Source organism: Montipora foliosa, chromosome 8 (genome assembly GCF_036669935.1).
Source record: "Montipora foliosa isolate CH-2021 chromosome 8, ASM3666993v2, whole genome shotgun sequence".
In the NCBI taxonomy this organism is placed as follows: domain Eukaryota; kingdom Metazoa; phylum Cnidaria; class Anthozoa; order Scleractinia; family Acroporidae; genus Montipora; species Montipora foliosa.
In genome coordinates, this window is record NC_090876.1 from 9,230,989 (window position 1) to 9,250,988 (window position 20,000).

Below are 20,000 nucleotides of genomic sequence, written 5' to 3' on the forward strand. Positions count from 1 at the left end.
TTCTCGTGTGGATTTTTTTTCCAGAAAAAATGGGGTTCCTAAAAAAATGGTAAGAACCGTAAGGAAATAACATAAAGCAATTATTTCTGACATAGTGAAATCATTTCAGTTACCTTCAGTGATCTCATCAGGACCTGGGTCTGTTTGTATGGGTATGCCATCTATTTGGTCTAAGAAATAAATAAAAAGCACTTGAAAATCAAAGCAACTCCAAGATCTTTTGGTTTATTTTCACTAGTGACACAAGTATAAGCAAATATATAAGTGGATCACTGAAAGCCGGGGGGAGGGGGGTGGACTCCCATATAGAAAGGGGAGGGATGCTCGTTGTCTGTCTTAGTAGTGTAAATTTCGGATCTTGGTCTCACTTAGGGTGTTCTAGGCAAAACACCATCATATAATGACAATGACAATGATAATTAGCCGGGAGAAGTGTCTCACTTGGCTTGCTTTGTTCTACGGGTTCCATACCGCGAATCAATAGCTTGTCTGAATTTTGCTCTAGACTGCATGAGTCGTCTAGTTTGAATACCATCGTAACCTCCCTTGTAATTTGCCACATTTATTCCAAAGATTCTGTTCTGTTTTGTGGACAGGCACAACAAAAGGAAAGAAAGGCAGTTCACGAAAGCTGGGCTGATGTAAAGTTTATGATCATCATGCACGGACTGTAGTTGAAGTTTTGAGTTGAACACAACAAAGAATAAAGAACGTTTAGACTGGTTGTTTTTATACTGAGTACAGTGTTAAATAAAGACCTTAAAGGGGAGATGACGGGTTTGTAAGCGGCTCGTGTTAGCCGACATTTGTTCAATCTGAGTAAGGTCACGGCTGCTCGTGTGATATAGTTATTACGCACACGCTGAAAGAACGAACCATGCACATATTCGTCCGTTCACTTTTTAGTCAAGTTCTGGAAAACGGCGGAACGTTTTAGCTCACTTAAGGTGCTTGGCCTAATCACTGAAACGAGCGCTTGGGCTTGACATCAGTAAACGAGTGCTATATTCCTCACACGATCTCGGTAAAAAGTGTAGTTAACCGAACCTTGAAATGAAAGGCAAAATCCTAATCACTGAAACGAGCGCTTAGGCTTAATCAGTAAACGAGTGCTATATTCTTCACACGATCTCGGGAAAAAGTGTAGTTAACCGAACCGTAAAATGAAAGCTAAAATTTTAAAAGAGTACTTAGGCCTAATCACTGAAACGAGCGCTTAGGCTTAATCAGTAAACGAGTGCTATATTCATCACAGTATGAATAACATGAAAGCTAAAATTTGAATGAAAGAACGAGACTAGTTAGGCTTCATCAGTAAATGAGTGCTATATTCCTCACACGATCTCCGTAAAAAAGTGTAGTTAACCGAACCGTAAAATGAAAGCTAAAATTTTAAGAGTGCTTAGGCCTAATCACTGAAACGAGCGCTTAGGCTTAATCAGTAAACGAGTGCTATATTTATCACACTATCTCGTAAAGAGTGTGATTAACCGAACCTTAACATGAAAGCTAAAATCTGAATGAAAGAACGAGACTAGTTAGAGGAGCTAGGGATCGTTTGATACTCTAGAACTTAAGGGACTTTAGAGATTTTAAAACCCCCAAAAGACCTGACATATTCTGGAGCTTTAGAAATCTTAGACTCACAACATGGACCATGGATATTCTAGAACTTTAGAACGTTTAGAGATTTTAGAAGCCCAAAACAGGGTCGTTTGATATTCTAGAACTTTAGAGATTTTAGAGATTTTAGAACCCCCAAAAGACCTTACATATTCTAGAGCTTTAGAAATCGTAGACTCACAAAATGGACCATGGATATTCCAGAACTGTAGAACGTTTAGAGATTTCAGAAGCCCCAAAGGGATCGTTTGATATTCTAGAACTTTAGAGATTTTAGAGATTTTAGAACCCCTCTTCCGTTCTAGCATTCTACATCACGTACTGATTTTAGAGGTTCTTGAACCTTTTAGCTATAGATTTCTAAACTTACAGACATACATGCCCTCAGTCTTTTTAAAACAACTCTAAAAAAAAAGATAGCTATAGATGAGTTCTATCGTGTAATGACAATATTTTCACCTTTCTCCTTCAGGGGATTAATTTAAAATTTCCGACGAGCATCCCTCCCCTTTTTAAATGGGAGTCCCCCCCCGGCACTGAAGCAGATCATGAAAATAGAGGAACAGGAAAAATTCCTTTCCCTAATTAATTGCGGCTTTCAGAAGCCCAAGACTTCCATAATGCTTTTAGCATTCTCCTTCAAACTCTGAATTAAACTGTTGTTACTTTCCCCTTTGCCCACCATTTTATTTGGTTGCGCTTTCGCTACTTTGCTGTCAATCAATTTGGCGCAGTGGTGAGAGCCCTCGTATTCCACCAATAATCAAAAACCGCTGATTCTCACCGGAATCTCGTCGAAAACGTCGCAAAAACCTTCTGAAGTTAATTACAACATCCTCAGTACCTAGAAGTAACAATTTAACACATTAGGTTGTTAGTTTAACGTAAGTAATTGATGTTACCTGTGGAAGGCAATATTTAGCTTTGAAAATTGCGTAGTTGTCATCAATACGTAAAAGCTGAGAAAAGAAATTTAGAAGTCATATTTCCCGTGGTCACTGCCAATGTACTCCTGAAGTTTTGCTCGGGTAGAACGTAAGTAATTGTCTGTCACTTCACGTGGTATAGGTTCGGAGATCAAAAACAGGAAAACTATGCATGAAACTTGTTGCTTGAACAGAACCTCAGCCTTTGCTGAGCACATGCCCTTGTTTAGTGGCAAGTTAAGTGATTTGCTCAGTACCTCCAATCGCGTTAGTTAATCTAGCGTCTAGAATCCACTACTATGATTTTTCGTCCATTGACTTAACTTAACAGGTAAGATAGGCTAAGGGCTAGACTTAATAGAGTCGTTCGCTTTTCGTTTTCGGTTTGGCAGTCGTACAACCGACTTGTTGGCTAGTCTAGCTAAGCGCTTACCCTGCTGGAACCGCCTTCTTCCTCTTGCGAGCATCTCGATGACACGAGCTGCGGGCCGGGTGGCATTTCGCTCATCTTCCCTTGAACCTTCTGCATGATCACTCATTTTGTCGGTAAACAAACGGATCTTTTCTTACTCTTCTGCACCCCTCTGGAGTCGTCAGCAACTCTAAAATATTGAATTTAAGAAAGTTTTCCCGGCGGTACAATTTTCAGCGGAATATATGGGGCCCGACGATACACAATAAGTAGTGTAAATAGAAAGATTAGAACTTTAAATGCAACATTCGCCCAATTTAAACTGATTCACCTAAATCACTCCGAATTTGCCACTGTGCCAACCTCGGACTTTCGTTATGGAGACCGTGACTGACGCTTAAACGCTCTCCTAGTGTTCTTATTTCATGCTTAGAGGAAGTTGCACCCATGCATGTAATACCGGAAACAACCTTTGTTCTGTACGATTAACTTCTGGTTTGACGTACAGTACTAAGCATAAGAAGAAACACAATCTCACCGGATTTTAATTATCTGTCCCGGATATCTTGGAACATTGAAAGGCGTCCCTTCATGCCATTGTTGCACGGCGTTTTCCGTTTTTTTCGTAATCATGACGAGACGCAGTGGGGTCTATCTGGAAGCATCCTGATGAAATAGGGGGTTTTTGTCCCCGCATTCCTTTCATACTTGAAACTCGGTACAGTGGTGAATGTAACACTTTGAAAGCCCAAGTCTGCCTTCAAGCTGTCAGCAAATGTCTTGTTAACGAAATTGCTTGACGTTTATTTCACTCAGCAGACATGAGAATTAGAGCTTTAACGATGCAAGACAACAGCGCTATAATATACGGTGCACGTGGCTATCACATGTTAATTGTTAAGTGACGTTCGTGCCACGTTCGGACGTGACTCAGGATCTTTATATTAGAGACTCATATTGTTGTTGGTTTTCGGGTTTTATATTTTGTCCAAAGAAAGGAATTTACATAGCAACGACAAAGGGTTGACAGTTGAGAAAAGCTGCGAGATAATAAAAATTATTCGAATACTAATACACTTACACTTACACGCGTAAGCGTGTATCCAGAGGGAAAAATGTCACTTTTTATTCTCTGCCTTTCGTCTTTGTTTAGCTCGGGTGCCAAACTGAGGGGAACTTTGAAGGGTCTCTCTCTTCCAAAAGGAATCTAAGACAATTTCATGCTTCTATCTTAATGGTGTATTTAATCTCTGTCACTACTCTTAACAAGTCTCTCATGCCATCAGACAAACGTCCTGATTTGACTTGAGTGAAATTCTCAACTGTGGATCGCGACTTGAGCAGATAAAACAAATCGAGAAGCAACATTTTCTTAATGCTCTTCGTTACCTTTGTAGTTTTGATACGCCGGTACATACAATCATTACTTTTCCCGTCAATTATATATTTCGACGCAGCTAAACCACGGTTTCATTTTTAATTACTTGGTGGGTCTAAACGCCACGTATTAAAAACTTGCAGAACCTAAATGACATTAGGAAGTACAATCCGCAAAAAAATCTCGCTTTTTAGATGTAAACTCAAGGAACTACACCAATGCGTAAATTAATTTAAACACTTGCCAAATTATATGCAGCTAAACAACGTCTTCGTCTTTAATTTTGCTCGGTAACATAATAAATCAAATATTGTGGTTCAGCGTTGTCTTTACTCCTGTCGACAACGATATTCATCACAGTGGTCACAGTGTTGACCTGTGATGACGAATATCGTTGTCGATAAGAGTACAGACACCTCTGAACTACATTCTATTTCTTTTTTACCACAATAGTCAAGGAGGAAGGCATGTTCGAGTTTGGAATTCGAGTTTATTCATTCAACATCAAAGTAAATGTTTGTTTCAGAGCGTGCCCAAGATCAGAAAAAGAAAAAGCAAATAAACCAATCATATTGCTAGCAATATGATTGGTTTATTTCCCAAAATGACGCGAACAGTTTCGTCAAGACTCTTAATTAGTCAATCAGATTGCGAGATTACTGGTATTTGTTGTTGGTTTTTTTTTAATTTCTCGCTATTTCGTAATATTGCTTCAAAAAGTACATTATAAAAAAGGCATTCCGTTGGGTGTCTCGAAAACGAAAACCCTAAGACCCTGAAAACTCGAAAAAAGTAACTCAAAACCTTCAACCCTAGGCCTAAAGTTGGTTTTTAGACCTAGAGTGTAACAAGGTAATGTACATCCGACGGGAAATAAAGATGTCCGGCCACATGTGGAGAGTGGTTACCCCGCTAAATATGGCGGATCGCCCAGCTTTCACTTTGAAAGAGGTTGTAGGGAATGAAGGACTTGAACTTCGCTTGAGGTAACTCAAAAATCCAACTTTAGGCGTACGGTTAGCCAAATTGAGGGTTTTGGGTTACTTTTCGAGTTTTCGGGGTCTTCGGGTCTTCTTTTTTGGGACACCTCATTTCGTTTTCATTGACAAATATTGTATTGCTCGTCTGCAAATTGCTCATCAGTTTGCATTCGATTAAACTCATCATTGTCATAGTTCAAAATGAAATTTAGGTTAAAATAATTTTAACCCAGTTTGATTCTTCATTTCCTTAACTCAGTCATGAATAATTAAAATAGCCGCTGTAAAAGAAATAAAAAAGTAATAATCAGGAGACAATAATTATCATCCTCTAATATGTACTCAGTATGATATGATATGATATGATATGATATTTTATTATTTATGCACGGTAAAATCATCAGCTAAGATTACAAACAATGCTAAAATCTAAATTACAAAAGGTAAAATTTTAAAATGATTACAATAAAATACAAACTAGTTAAAATATAAAATATTTAAAAATATTTAAAGTTCAAGCTATAAACTAAAAGCTGTTTTCCGTGAATGCCGTGCGTTGGACTTAAAGAATGTCATTAATCTTGCGTTTAAATACCCCCAGAGACTCTGTGTTCCTTATATCGCATGGTAGACTGTTCCATAATGTGGCGCCATTGTAGCTAAAGCTTTTTCGGTAATAATCAGTGCGCGGTAATGGAACATTGAGCTTATTTTCAGAGTCCCTGAGGACATAAGCAGAGTCATGCCACGTAAACTTTGAATACAGATACTCCGGAGCTAGCCCGTGCAGACATCTAAACACCATAGTGGCTTTATGAATTTCCTGCTGGCGTGCAAGATTTTTCCACCCTAAAGACTCGAGTAGCTCAGTTGCATCAGCATCATAGTTCGAGAATGTCAACACACGGGCTGCTCTATTCTGCAATTTCTGCAGTTTGTCTCGTAGCGTTTTCCCACAGTTACCCCAAACAATGTCACAGTAATCAAAGTGAGGTTTTACTAAAGCTTGGTAAATGAGATGTAAGGTTGATGCTGGAATCAGGTGCCTAATTCGCTTTAGGGCCCCGATACCAGAGGCGATCTTTTTAGTTAATTTTTCGATGTGATTATGCCAATCGAGTTTATCGTCTATTATCACACCAAGCGATTTTGTAGCTGTAACCTGGCTCACTTGAGTATTGGTCATTCTAATTGTTGGTGAGGCTGTGAGAGTATTCAGTCTCTGCCTTGACCCTATTAGCATGAATTCGGTTTTGGTCATGTTCAATGTGAGTTTGTTCGCTTGTAGCCAGTTGAAAACGTTTGCTAGGTCTTCATTTAGACAAAACTGAACATTCTCAAGATTGCTGCCCGCGTATGTAAGGTGCGTGTCGTCAGCGTACATTCTCGGTTTACAATTTGATAAGCAATTTGGAAGATCGTTGATATATAATAAGAACAATAATGGACCGAGGATGGTCCCTTGAGGGACGCCGCATGTCAATGTGCAGCTATTGGATAGCGACCCGTTCACAGAGCATTTTTGTGGGCGGTTTTCTAAGTATGACTGAAACCATTTGAAAGATTTGCCATGTATACCATAATAGTTTAGTTTCGATAGAAGGATCTGATGATCAACAGTGTCAAAAGCTTTTTTCAAATCTAGAAAAATGACTCCATTGATTTTCCCGTTATCAATATTATATGCCCAAGAATCTGTCGCTTCCAACAAAGCTGTTACAGTTGAATGATTAGCACGAAACCCTGATTGATTTTGACATAGAATATCGTGCGCTTCCAAATAGGCATAAAGCTGTTCATAAACTATCTTTTCAAACACCTTTGCCACTATTGGAATCACCGATATTGGGCGGTAATTGTTAACATCACCGCGGTCACCCTGTTTATAAAGAGGGGTAACCCTTGCATATTTCCAGTCATCTGGAAACGTCCCTTGACTAATGGATTGATTGAAAATATCACATATCGGCATACAAATAAGGTCAGCACATTCCCTGACAAACCTAGCAGATATTTTGTCAAGGCCCGTTGCCTTTGACTTGTCTAGTTTATTTAAAAGTGAAAATACTTTGTTTGGATTGGTGGGTTGGAGCTTAAACCGTTTATCTGTAACAGTAAGATATCTTTGATAGCTACCATTATCACAATTTATCTCACTGGCAAGTTTTGGACCAATGTTAGCAAAGTGGTTATTGAATTCATTTGATAGCTCCAACGGATTAGTTATCGTTAATCCGTTCACTTTTAGTGACGCCACTGACGTTTTCCCAGATTTCCGAGAAGTTAGCTCGTTTATAGTCTGCCAGGTCTTTCGGGAGTCGCTGGTGTGCTTATTAAAACTATTTTGGTAATAAACTTGCTTAGCTGAGCGTATTTGCTTATTGACTATATTTCTTTGTTTCTTAAATAATGCCCAATCGTTAGGATCATTTGTCTTGCTAGCTTTGATTTTTAATATGTCTCTATTATGCATAAGGTCTTTCAATTCAGAGGTAATCCACGGAGAACTCCTTGAACGAACGCGCATCGTTTTCAGTGGGGCATGTTTGTCAGCGATAGCCAGAAATGTACTTTTCCATTGCTGCCACATCACGTTTGGGTTGGAAGACTCGTATACATTATCCCAACATTGAGATAGAATATCATAACGAAAATTTTGGCGATCGAAATTTCGGAAATTTCTATATGTAATAGAATTATGTCCATGAGACACCCCGTTCAGAGCAAGTTTTCTATACACATACACCATGCTGTGATCACTTATCCCGATATGACAAACTCCCGAACAAGCAATCTTATCCGAGCAGTTGGTATAAATTAAATCAATTAGAGTTGATGAGGTGGGTGTTATCCTCGTCGGTTCAGAGATGAGCTGCTCGAGTCCGTAGACATCAGCAATACTCCTTAATTTGGATGTGTCATTATCATATCGAGTAGTGATCATGTCACAGTTCATGTCTCCCAGTACAAAAATTCTACATTTTCACTATCGAATTTCCCGATTAGGGATTCAAATGGAGAAAAAATGCCAATGGGAGAGTCAGGTGGTCTGTACCAAGTAACAATCACAAAAGATTTTGAATTTGGCTTATGGATTTCCAAGCAAAGATTTTCTAATGCATCCATATGTAGGTCATTTCGTACTGTAAAATTGATTGAATTTTTTACATAGAAGCATACCCCTCCGCCGCATTTTGTAAGTCTATCGCGGCGAATTATTTCGTATCCCGGAATATGAACATCATGATCTCGAATACTCTCGTTCAGTTTCGTTTCATTTATGGAAACAATATCGATATCATTGTTTTCTAATAGGATTCTTAATTCGTCTATATGTGTAGTTAATTGATTAATATTGAGTGATGCCATTCTAAAACCGCGCAAAGGAGGCAATATCGAGACAGATTTTTCGGCCCTTTGGTTGCTTAATGCATCCCGCACGGCATTGACGGACAGCATATTATCTTTCTTTTGTTCTTTGATTTCACAATGAAGCTTTGTTCTTTGTTGGCGCAAGGTGTTGATTCATCCATATTTTGGACAATGGTATGTTCGTTAAAGGTGTTATTCGTTGGACGGCATTGAGTAGCTGCTTCTCTGGATACGATTTGCAATGCAAAACTCAAAGAATCGCGTTCTTGGACTAACTTTTTATTTTCTTCCTTCAAAGATAGAATTATATCCCTAAGTCGAGAATTTTCGGATCTCAGGTCTTCCTCTTTAATAGGTTTCTCTTTTATATGAGCCCATAAGTTCCGCACTTCAGATTTCAGACAGTCTAACTCCTCTTGTACTGATTCGGCGTTCTTGTTAAATGCCGGTGTAGAAGCTTCTTCTTCATTAACGAGAATAACCGAGCTGTCATCAACCGGTAAATGGAGTAGCTTCTTCAGTTCAGCTTTCATAGCTTTTGCTTCCGGACCTTGAATTTGAAGGGTGCCGGTACTGTTGAATAAAACCAACGTGATTGTCTTCGACTTCAAAGAACTAGACCTTTCAGAGGGACTCGTGGTTGCAGAAACTTCCAAATTCAGGACTTTCGAACAAAATTCCTCAAGTTGTGTTAGGCTCCCTTTCCACTTAAATAGACTTTGTTTGTCGTCCCAATGTAGGTATTGGTTTAAGGGAGATGAGGAAGGTTCAGTGCCAACAAATTCGATGGAATTCGCGGAGCCCTCAGATACACGTCCGCACGCCATCACGACTCACGCCATCAGTACATTCTTCCTAGAATATCATATCCGGGCAGGTGTGGTTGTATTTTATCACTGCCTAAAAACACACTTAGTTTTTACTCAGATTAACATGATTTACTTATAGAAATGTTGTAAATTGCAGACAAAAACAAACAGATAACTCCAATTCAAAATTAGTGCTACCAAAAGCTATTCTCGATTTGATGCAGTACAGGTGGGCAAAAAGCCTTAATGAATATTAGTAACTTTAACCAATATTTCAGACATCATCATTAGTAACCAAGCTGTTGCACACTTTTTGTTGAGTGATCATGAAAAAACTTCCAACAAACAATTCTTGGTCCAATTCTTGATCCAATCAAAGGAAGACAAAGTGATTGGATCAGGATAGGGCTGTTAACAGTCAATAGTTGCACACTCCGACGACACATCTGGATGCCACTATCAACCTCATTAGTAACCAAGCTTTTACGACAAGACAAGAATGTTAATAGTCAATAGTTGCACACTCCGACGACACTTCTGGATGCCACTATCAACCTCATTAGTAACCAAGCTTTTACGATAAGACAAGAATGTTAATAGTCAATAGTTGCACGCTCCGACGACACATCTGGATGCCACTATCAACCTCATTAGTAACCAAGCTTTTACGATAAGACAAGAATGTTAAAAGTCAATAGTTGCACACTCCGACGACACTTCTGGATGCCACTATCAACCTCATTAGTAACCAAGCTTTTACGATAAGACAAGAATGTTAATAGTCAATAGTTGCACACTCCGACGACACATCGGGATGCCACTATCAACCTCATTAGTAACCAAGCTTTCACAATAGGACAAAAATGTTAAAAGTCAATAGTTGCACACTCCGACGATATGTCTGTATACCACTGTCAACCTCATCAGTAACCAAGCTTTCACAATAGGAAAGGATTTTTTAAAAGCAACAGTTGCACACTACGATGGTCTATATGGATCTTACTCGTAACATCACCAGTTCTAGCTGAAAACGGATCAATTAAGTTATGCAGAAGAGATTTTAAATAATGGAAGAGAATATTCCCCAATTTCATCGAGATTGGCCAGAACGCCACGTTTTGTGTGACCTAAAAGCAATAATAATATTGATTCCTTTGTAGTAAAATAATGACTGACTACATTCTACATGTATTTACTTCCTACTTGATATACTAAAGCCTCAAATGATGGAAATTTGACAGACGTTTATATTATTGTCCAAAGAAAGTCACAAGTCTTAGGCTCAAGCTACAAGTTATGTGTTCCAAAATGTCATTGATAATGAATTAAATCCTGGAAAGCCACATATCTATGAATAATTACATTCTGGAGAGTCACATAGCAATAAGTATTTAGAAAGAAAGCTTCAATTTTACTTTCACACACATGACATCAACATTGTATTTTCCAGTTTCTGTTTGTTCTTCATTTCTGTGAGCCTATCACAATTGAAGGATTCAGGGCCATAACTTCTTAATTCATTAATATTATTTACATCTTTAAGAGAGTCAATTTATATGACAAAAGAATGAAGGGGTAGTTTCTAAAGAAACTGTGATGCTGCGTCGGTGGGGAAGTAGTATACAAAAATTTGGTTTTATCAACGGAGTTGATAATGTAAATTGGCCACCGTACAGAGATTCTAAAAGCTGACGTTTCGAGCGTTAGCCCTTCGTCAGAGCGAATCGAGGGATTATGGGTTACGTGTAGTTTTTATAGTAGAGTAGGAGCTGCGCTATTGGTAGTAACATGGCAACGTGAAAAATAGGAATATATTAGTAAAATGAAAAGCGTTCGTTAATACGGTGAGGATTAAGGGTGCCGATTTGAAAGATGAATTTTTGTTCCAGATTCTTGCGGCTTTCCGTCGTACCTAGATGTAGGGAAAGGCCGCAGATAGCCATGTGTTTTTTGGAGTGGTTAGGCAGATTAAAATGGCGAGCGACTGGCTTAGATGCATCCCTGTCATTCTTCTCAACATCGCGAAGGTGTTCGCGGAATCGGTCACCTAGTCGTCTACCTGTCTCACCGATGTATAATTTATTGCATAATGTACAGGTTATGCAATAAATGACATTTGCGTAGGTACATGTGAAACGATCGGTGATCTTAACAGATCGCTTAGGTCCCGATATCTTGCTAGTGTTGACAATGAAAGGACAAGTTTTGCATCGTGAGCGGGCGCATTTGAGAGTGCCGGGTTGCTCGTTAGTTTTGAGCGCGCTTCTAACTAAAAAGTTGCCTACGTTTTTGTCGCGTTTGAATGAAATAAGTGGAGGTTGCGAAAAGATTCTACCAGTCTCGGGATCATTTTGGAGTAATTTAAAATTACTAAGAATGATGCTTTTGACTGCGTGATTATGAGGATGGAAAGTGAGGGTGAATGGAATTCTGTCATTCTTATCTTTTTGTGACATCCATGACATGTCAAGAATTCCATTCCTTATTCTCAATTTCTTAGACTTCGACGTCTATGTAGTGATGACTCCGATTTTTCCAGCAAATCAGAGGAGATGTGCCAGTTCTTCGAAAAACGTGGCTATCCTGTCTCTGTGGTCAAAGCGGGCCATCATCGCGCCCAACAGTTTGATCGTCAGTCATCACTACAAACGTCACAAAAAGATAAGAATGACAGAATTCCATTCACCCTCACTTTCCATCCTCATAATCACGCAGTCAAAAGCATCATTCTTAGTAATTTTAAATTACTCCAAAATGATCCCGAGACTGGTAGAATCTTTTCGCAACCTCCACTTATTTCATTCAAACGCGACAAAAACGTAGGCAACTTTTTAGTTAGAAGCGCGCTCAAAACTAACGAGCAACCCGGCACTTTCAAATGCGCCCGCTCACGATGCAAAACTTGTTCTTTCATTGTCAACACTAGCAAGATATCGGGACCTAAGCGATCTGTTAAGATCACCGATCGTTTCACATGTACCTCCGCAAAGGTCATTTATTGCATAACCTGTACGTTATGCAATAATTTATACATCGGTGAGACAGGTAGACGACTAGGTGACCGATTCCGCGAACACCTTCGCGATGTTGAGAAGAATGATAGGGATGCATCTAGGCCAGTCGCTCGCCATTTTAATCTGCCTAACCACTCCAAAAAACACATGGCTATCTGCGGCCTTTCCCTACATCTAGGTACGACGGTAAGCCGCAAGAATCTGGAACAAAAATTCATCTTTCAAATCGGCACCCTTAATCCTCACGGTATTAACGAACGCTTTTCATTTTACTAATATATTCCTATTTTTCACGTTGCCATGTTACCACCAATAGCGTAGCTCCTACTCTACTAAAAAAACTACACGTAACCCATAATCCCTCGATTCGCTCTGACGAAGGGCTAACGCTCGAAACGTCAGCTTTTAGAATCTCTGTACGGTGGCCAATTTACATTATCAACTCCGTTGATAAAACCAAATTTTTGTATATGACAAAAGCCCAATGTAAGCCAGAAGTAGTATTTAGCATAAACCATGTGGAATTCATAAAGCTGGACTGCTGAGTTCTTCTTCGAGTAAAAACTCCACATCATCACGAATTCCAGTTGATCTAGAAAAAAAAGGCAATAAGCAAGTCTTAACTATGTTTTTTTTCCAGGGGTGTTGATATCTTGACTTTGGCAACCCTTCATGTTCGCAGACGTAGTACATTGATTAGGTATAAAAACGTCAATTAACAATAAGCTTAGGAAATAAAATACGAAAGTCTGTTGCTTTCATCAAAATAACAACGATGTAAAAGAACAGCAATTCGCAATGCAGTGAAGTAAAGTAAAGTAAAGTAAAGTAGACAGAACTCTATCTTATGTAAACAATTCACGTACATGGCTAATAATGCACTACTGTAACAATGTTTGTCTCACGCAATAGTAGTGCTATAGGACCCTTCACCTCACTTTTGACGGTTGGAATGGGAGCGTTCTGATTGGTGCATTCAAATGTTGGCGGGAATTCAAATTTGGGCGGGACATGCCAACGTACGTTAGGGGGACATTGAAATCATGACGTCACAGACACGTGACACTCTGCGGACCCTCAGGAAACAGGTTGGGGTGTTTTGCGTCACCTTATAGGAAATTCGAATTGGGGGTATTACAGAGACCCAAGCCCCTCACGGCCAGAAAAAAACAAGACAGGATAGTTTCTTTCCGAATCAAACGGTTTAATAACTAGAATCATAAAGAAGTATGTACAACAAGAAAAAAGCATCAAATAATGTCACACTATGTACAAGATGGTGCCCCGCATATGCACCCTAGTTTATTATCATTATGGTAAAGGCTGATTTGGATGCGGCTTGCCGGTGAAAAAACACACTCATCCCACCGGTCACCTCCGAGTAGAGTCTCCTTAAAGTCACCTCAGTTCCTTACTGTCCCTACTCAGTCCACACACATAAAATCGGGTGCCCCGCACATGCACCCGCAACTTTGTCTTCTGGATGAAGCCAAAGTCTCAATCCTCCTCATCGAGATCCAGTAAAAGTTGAGCCAGTTCGTCATCGCGTAACACCGAAGCGAAACCACGAAGATCGTCTGTCAACGAATCCTCCTCGGTGAGTCTGTATCCGTAAGGGTACGTGATGGCGGTACCAGGTCAAAGAATGCGTTTGTTGTAGACCCACTGATAGTTCTTTTGCGCCGATTGAGTGTGAAGAGAATGTTCTTTGGAGAGTCGTACGATTTTGCGGACTTGATGGATGACAGTTTTTCGAGGTGCGTCCAAAGGACGACAGAGTTCGTCGAGCGTGTTTTGTCGCAACACTTGGTAATTGAGTTGGGCTTTACCCTCGACATTGAGTGAATGTCCTTTGACTTTGCATTCGGTCTTGTCATCATTGCACAGATACCCGTAATTCTTGGGACCGCCTGAACAGAATTCCCGAATGAACTGCTAGTCATCGGGTTCGTTCGTGAACTCACCAAGATGAGTTCCCGTCATTTCGTCGGGTTCACCAGGACGACTCACATAGAGGACGGAATCCGTGTCGAAGTAAAGGACCCGTTTGCCGAGACGTTCGAGAGCCTCGTACAGATGGAGTCGTGCTCAGCAGGTGGTAAAGGCAGCCACAAACGTGTTGGTGTTGACGTTCAAGTCTTCACACTCGCCCTGCGCTTTGTAGTGGACTTCCACCCAGTGTTCGTCCAGACAGCTGCCGTAGCGCACATCGTGTTGGTCCGAATCCATGAACATATGAAAAGGTTGCGGATCGTAGAACACTTTGTGCTGCATGAGATTGTCCCGCTGACCAAACTTACCCCACATGGAGTTCAACATCATGTTAGTGCAGGCACGCAAGCCGGGATTTTTCTTAATGTTGTCAGGCTCGAGCTTTAACCCCTTCGTGACGAGCGAAATCAGACACGTATGCGTCGCGTTCGATTTGACACTCGGGATGGTTAGGGTCGAGAGCAGGACCCGCAGGCCAACCGCTGGCCTCCACCTTGAGTTTTAGCCAACGATCGACAGACGATTCGAAGAGGCCTTGTTTTTTCGATGGAAAATGCGCTACTTCGTGGGTCTTCAAGATGACGCACCCGACCTCCACTGCCTTGTCCAACTCAGGGGTACACCAGGTCCAGGTCAGCGCACGCTCTGCATCCGTGTGAGTACACTCAAGGGATTTGTCGTGCAGAGCCTTGTCAATGTCCTGTTCCACACAAGTGCGACATAACGGAAAGGTGAGCTTACCGCCCCATCGGTAAGGTAACACTGGATGGAAGAGTCTCGTGGGTGGTAGCACGGTGCAGGTAGCCAAACCAAAATACTCCGAGAGGTCCGTCGTATCCGGATTGTAGATGAATTCGGGATGACTTACAGGATACACGGCATATTTGTTGGTCCACGGATACAGACTCATTAGTCGATATAGAAGATTTGTTCACCTTCCTGGATCTCGTAATAGAGGTGTACGGCATTGGTACGTCCGCCAAAGAAGGCGTCGCGAGGATTCATAGGTGGTACGAGGGTCAGTTCATCCACAAACGCTTTGATGTTGCGGATCCTCCTTTTTGAGACCATACCACTCACAGCCCCAGATGGAGATGATGTGAATGTTACGATCACGAATAGCCTGGAGACGAGCCATGGTGTCGCGATACACGGCGTCCATACAACGATCGTTGAGACGACGGTACGGTTCTTGTCGATTGGGGAAACAAAAAGGACACCCGTGCCAAAAGTAGCCCAAGTACTCGTAAGCGGTGTGGGTCGTCTCGTCGTAGCCGTCCACGGACCAACGGGTGCCAGGGATCTGATATTCGCCCTGGTTGCGGGCATGACGGATACGTGGCTCTCCGGCCTGTTGTGTCTGCAACTGATGTTCTTGCCATTGCAACCATGGAATTATTGGTGATCAGACGCCAACCACGGAGAGGTTTGGAAGCGATGGTGTTTTCCTCCATGCAGTTAAGACGGAGATCGTGCATGCAAACACCGGCTGCGGTCATTTTTTCAAAGGGGCTGAAACGTGTCAGTTCTTTGATGATCTTGTCAAACGCCAAACATCCCGCACGTAAAAGTTTGACGTCCGATATACAGTAAACCCGTAAATCTCGCTGCATGTCAAACTGGACGCCATTGGCCACTTGTTCCTTGTACCACCGCTCGAACTCGGCTTTTTCCTTGGTAGACATGGTGTTGGGGCAGAACATGTCCTTGGGTGGTAGATCTCCCACGTAGTCCGCATGTTCTGGTGTATTTCACAAAGTATCCCTTGGCAAACTCGTCGGGATCCAAGTCAAACATGGAAGTAAACGATTCCAGAGGTGTGGTGAGAAATGAGAGAGAGTCGATGAAACGATTGTAGCCATTGCGAAAAGTAAGTTCGAGTAACTTTCCACCCGTACGGATCTGTTCAAACTTTTGCTTGCGTGCGATCATAACCCTTGAAATTATGGGCTATGACCGTCTCGTAACGTGTGTCCTGTTCCGTCAATTGTTCCAACCAATCCAGGAACTGATCGATGCACGTCTCATCTGCAAAAAGACACGGTGTGACGTCTTTGGCCGTCATGCCCGCCACCAAATTAGGCACGTGAACCCTGGTATTTTACATGGCCTCACTGTCCCAAAACACGAGTAACGGCGGTCGATAATCCTCACCCTCCAAACAGGCAGGCACCCTCTTGCCTTTTTTCTGCAACTCCTCCCGTCGTCTTTTTCGGAGATTGATTTGAGAGATCCGTGCTTCGTCCTCGAGTTCTTCAGGATCGCGCGGTTTCTGAACGAAACAACGATGTTCCTTCAAGTCCACCTCCTCCATACAAGCAGGGCACGTTCCAAAACCGCAGCGATGATCCTGTTGGTCTTGAACTGACTTGAGAAGTTTGTGACACCCGGCACACTTACGCCATGACTCACACACGGACCGATGATTCGGGCCAACCGTAGCACCACCTATGGTTTTGGTGTGATGAAGGGTAAGACATCCATCCCCGTGGAAGAACCGTCGACAATGGGGACACGGAAGATGGGCTTTCCGTCCACGCAGATACGCTTCTACGTAATCTTCACACGTATCTTGTTGACAGAAAGGACAATGGATGCCTTTACCTTCCGCACAATTATGATGATCCCTTACGTTGTAAGGTTTCAGACACCGTCCACAAAAGTAGCCTTGCCCAAAAAGTCCCGGCAACGAAGTCAATGTGTCGTAATGTTCGTCGTCGTGGAGAAGGGCTAACAAGGTAGCACCTGTCCAAAAGCAAAACAGGCGTATTGTCGATTGGCATCGACCACCACGATTCGGTAATTCCGAAGACTGGGTGCTTCAGCCAAAGTGGCTACTTCCTGGAGACCCATAGGACCCGGCTGGAGTCTGGTTTCCTCCAAAAGAGCCATAGCGGCTTCGTTGGGATGTCGTTGAGCACGGTTGGGTTTGGTCCACTTGTCCCGTTCCTTGTTGTTGGAACACGCCAGGTGCAGGCCACAAGCGGTGACGATAGCACGCACGGCACAGAGTCCTGCATCGTCCCTGGGCATGTCCACAATACACTTTCTGCCTGGACATGGACAAATTCCAGTTCAAAAGGTTCGTCGGGGTCGTATTCTTCCCCGGAAATGAGTTTTGGAGCCAGATCGTCCAAAAAAGCGATCACCGTGTCCGGTTCCTGACGCCACCGACTGACACGTAATCCTCGAGAAAAGGAGTTGTCGCATCGTGGCGAATGAAAACGAAGAAACACACGATCACGATTATGGATGGCAGCATCGTCCAACAAGGTTTCTATGGCACCACGCAGTCCTTGAGCGAGCGCATGGTTGATGTTTTGACGGCGTGAATCCAAACGTCCTTGTTGCTCCAACCGTGTCCTAAAGATACGTTCACGCACTCCCATGGCAGAGGATCGACGCTCCATGATGGGGTCCAAAACAAAACGAAAATGTCCTCCTCCACCTACTTGTGCAGGAGCTTCCTCAAAGAAAGAAGGTGTGTTTTGACGAGCAAAGGCCTCACGATCGTCATGCAACCTTTGCCGATGCTCGGTGAGATGGAGATTTTCATCATCCATGGGGACTGCCAGCCACTGTTCCACTTCGTCGAGAGCCTGAACTAACAGTTCATCCTCATCACTTTCCATCAAATCCGCCACATGTCGAAGTTTTTCTTCTCTCATCAAAGCACGTTGCTCCTCTAAAGACAATCCACTAGGTCCTGCACTTGGAGAAGACATGACGAGCAAATGAACGGAAAACCGCGCGCTGAGTTCTTTTTTAAAGATCAGGCTTCGCGGGGGGTAGAAAATCACGGACCTTGGGTGACCTTTCCAGCACGTGAACACGAAGCAGCTCATTCGCTCGGTATGTATGGCCTGACTTGTAAGGTCATACGACCATTTGAGAGGGATGGGGGGGGGGTACCCCAACATTTTTATGGCCTGACTTGTAAGGTCATACGACCTGATGACAGGGGATGGGGGGGGGGGGTACCCCAAAAACCTTCTTGGTCTGATGCCTCCTAAGGGCTAGAAAGAGTGGTTTGGAGTTCACTATGTTGCGGAAGATTTGGATCAATAAAGACCAGACACATGGAAGTCCAGAACTTGGCTCTTTTAATGTTTGTAACAAGAACAACAATGTCAGTCAGCCATTACAGACTTTTACAATTTGAGTTTTTGTTTGGCTTGCATGATTCTCTTCACGATGGCTTCGGTCCAGGTTTTCTTGCCGGGGAGATGGATGATGGCCTTCACCATTTTTGCATTGGCTTTCCATTTGCCTTGTAAATTCTTGGCCTGGGAATATCGATGTCATGTTGTTTGGCAATCCTGTCCAGCCGATTGATGCCCGGATCGCCACGCTTGAGTCTCTTTTTCAAATGCATGCCGGGTCCCATGTACTGGTGCACCCATACAGTCTGGATGGATATGGCGAAGGAAGTCAGAAGAGAGTCGCAACAAAATACACAGTAGCACAAACAACCTTGTTTGTAAACATAAAAAATCGTTCAGCTATCATCATCATTTTGTTCTTCTTCCGTCTCTCCACAGCTGCATCTGTAGCCTCTTCAACATCCATCGAATCCTCCTCCATGAAACGATGTCGGGTTTTCATAACGTCTTTATGCACGGGGTCATGCTTTAGACGTTCAAACCAATGGAGATAGTGCAAGTACAGCCCTCGCAACTTTCTTCTGTAAACGGGTAACAGGGCATTAAAAGCTTTGGCCTCAGCTATCGTTTCAGAGACCCCCTCCTTCAAGAACTTGTTGACTTTTTTGTCATAGGTTGAACTCAGTGACTCTTCCACCTCTTGGCGCAGAGTTTCCCAGGTATCTTGGTCATCCATTTCCCTGTCACTAACGTCTTCATCCTCAGACTCGATGACCATATCCAAGTCCGAGTCCGAGTCTTTTTCTTCCTCTTCATCTTCTTCACTTCTCTCTTCCGAGGCAGCATAGGGTGGTACTTCCTCAAATATGTCCCCCATGGTCGTGTCTCCCACAGGCTCCTGGTCTATGCATTTCAATTAACCTCACCTCTGTTATAAGCTCGACTGAACGGTTTGTGGCAGTAGCGGCAGAGATGTGCCATACACTCACCCAAAGGGATTGCTCCAAATGAGCATCGCGAGTTTGACGTCTGCTTTTATACCCACTGTGAGTCATGGGGGCGAGTGACTCAGAATTAGTTACTCATCAGGCCTTGGAATTACTCCCCCAAAATACACATTGTGAGTGACGGTGGGAGTGACTCAGAATGAGCTACTCATCAGTCCTTGGAGTGACTCCCCCCAAAATGAGTAGGGTAAACACTGAGGGTAGGGGTGAGAAATCCTAGGTGTAGGCTAGGATTTGAGTGACGGGGCGAGTGACTCAGAATGAGCTACTCATCAGCCCTTGGAGTGACTCCCCCCAAAATGAGTAGGGAGCACACTTAGGATAAGGGTTAGAGATCCTAGGTGTAGCCTAGGTGTACTCTTGCGCGAACCAATAAAAGGGTGA

General features: G+C 42.5%; 2 protein-coding genes across 5 annotated transcripts in view; both read right to left on the reverse strand.

Annotated features, from left to right (window-relative positions):
* The window catches only part of LOC138013042 (short transient receptor potential channel 5-like), a 78,157-nt gene extending 74,376 nt beyond the window's left edge, over positions 1-3,781 (reverse strand). For 2 of the 4 annotated variants that reach the window (XR_011125161.1, XM_068860003.1), the window contains exons 1-4: positions 3,293-3,341; positions 2,983-3,151; positions 2,408-2,467; positions 114-170 (exon numbers count right to left, since the gene is read on the reverse strand). Coding sequence is in view for 3 of the 4 variants with exons in the window: in XM_068860003.1 (XP_068716104.1) it covers positions 114-170; positions 2,408-2,467; positions 2,983-3,088 (223 nt within the window). In the remaining variant the exon portion in view is untranslated. Of the gene's footprint in view, positions 1-113; positions 171-2,407; positions 2,468-2,982; positions 3,152-3,292; positions 3,374-3,499 lie in introns of those variants that run through there. The other 2 variants (XM_068860004.1, XM_068860005.1) reach the window with 2 other exon arrangements.
* The window catches only part of LOC138013043 (uncharacterized), a 167,922-nt gene that overhangs the window by 98,646 nt on the left and 49,276 nt on the right, over positions 1-20,000 (reverse strand). The window lies entirely within an intron of this gene.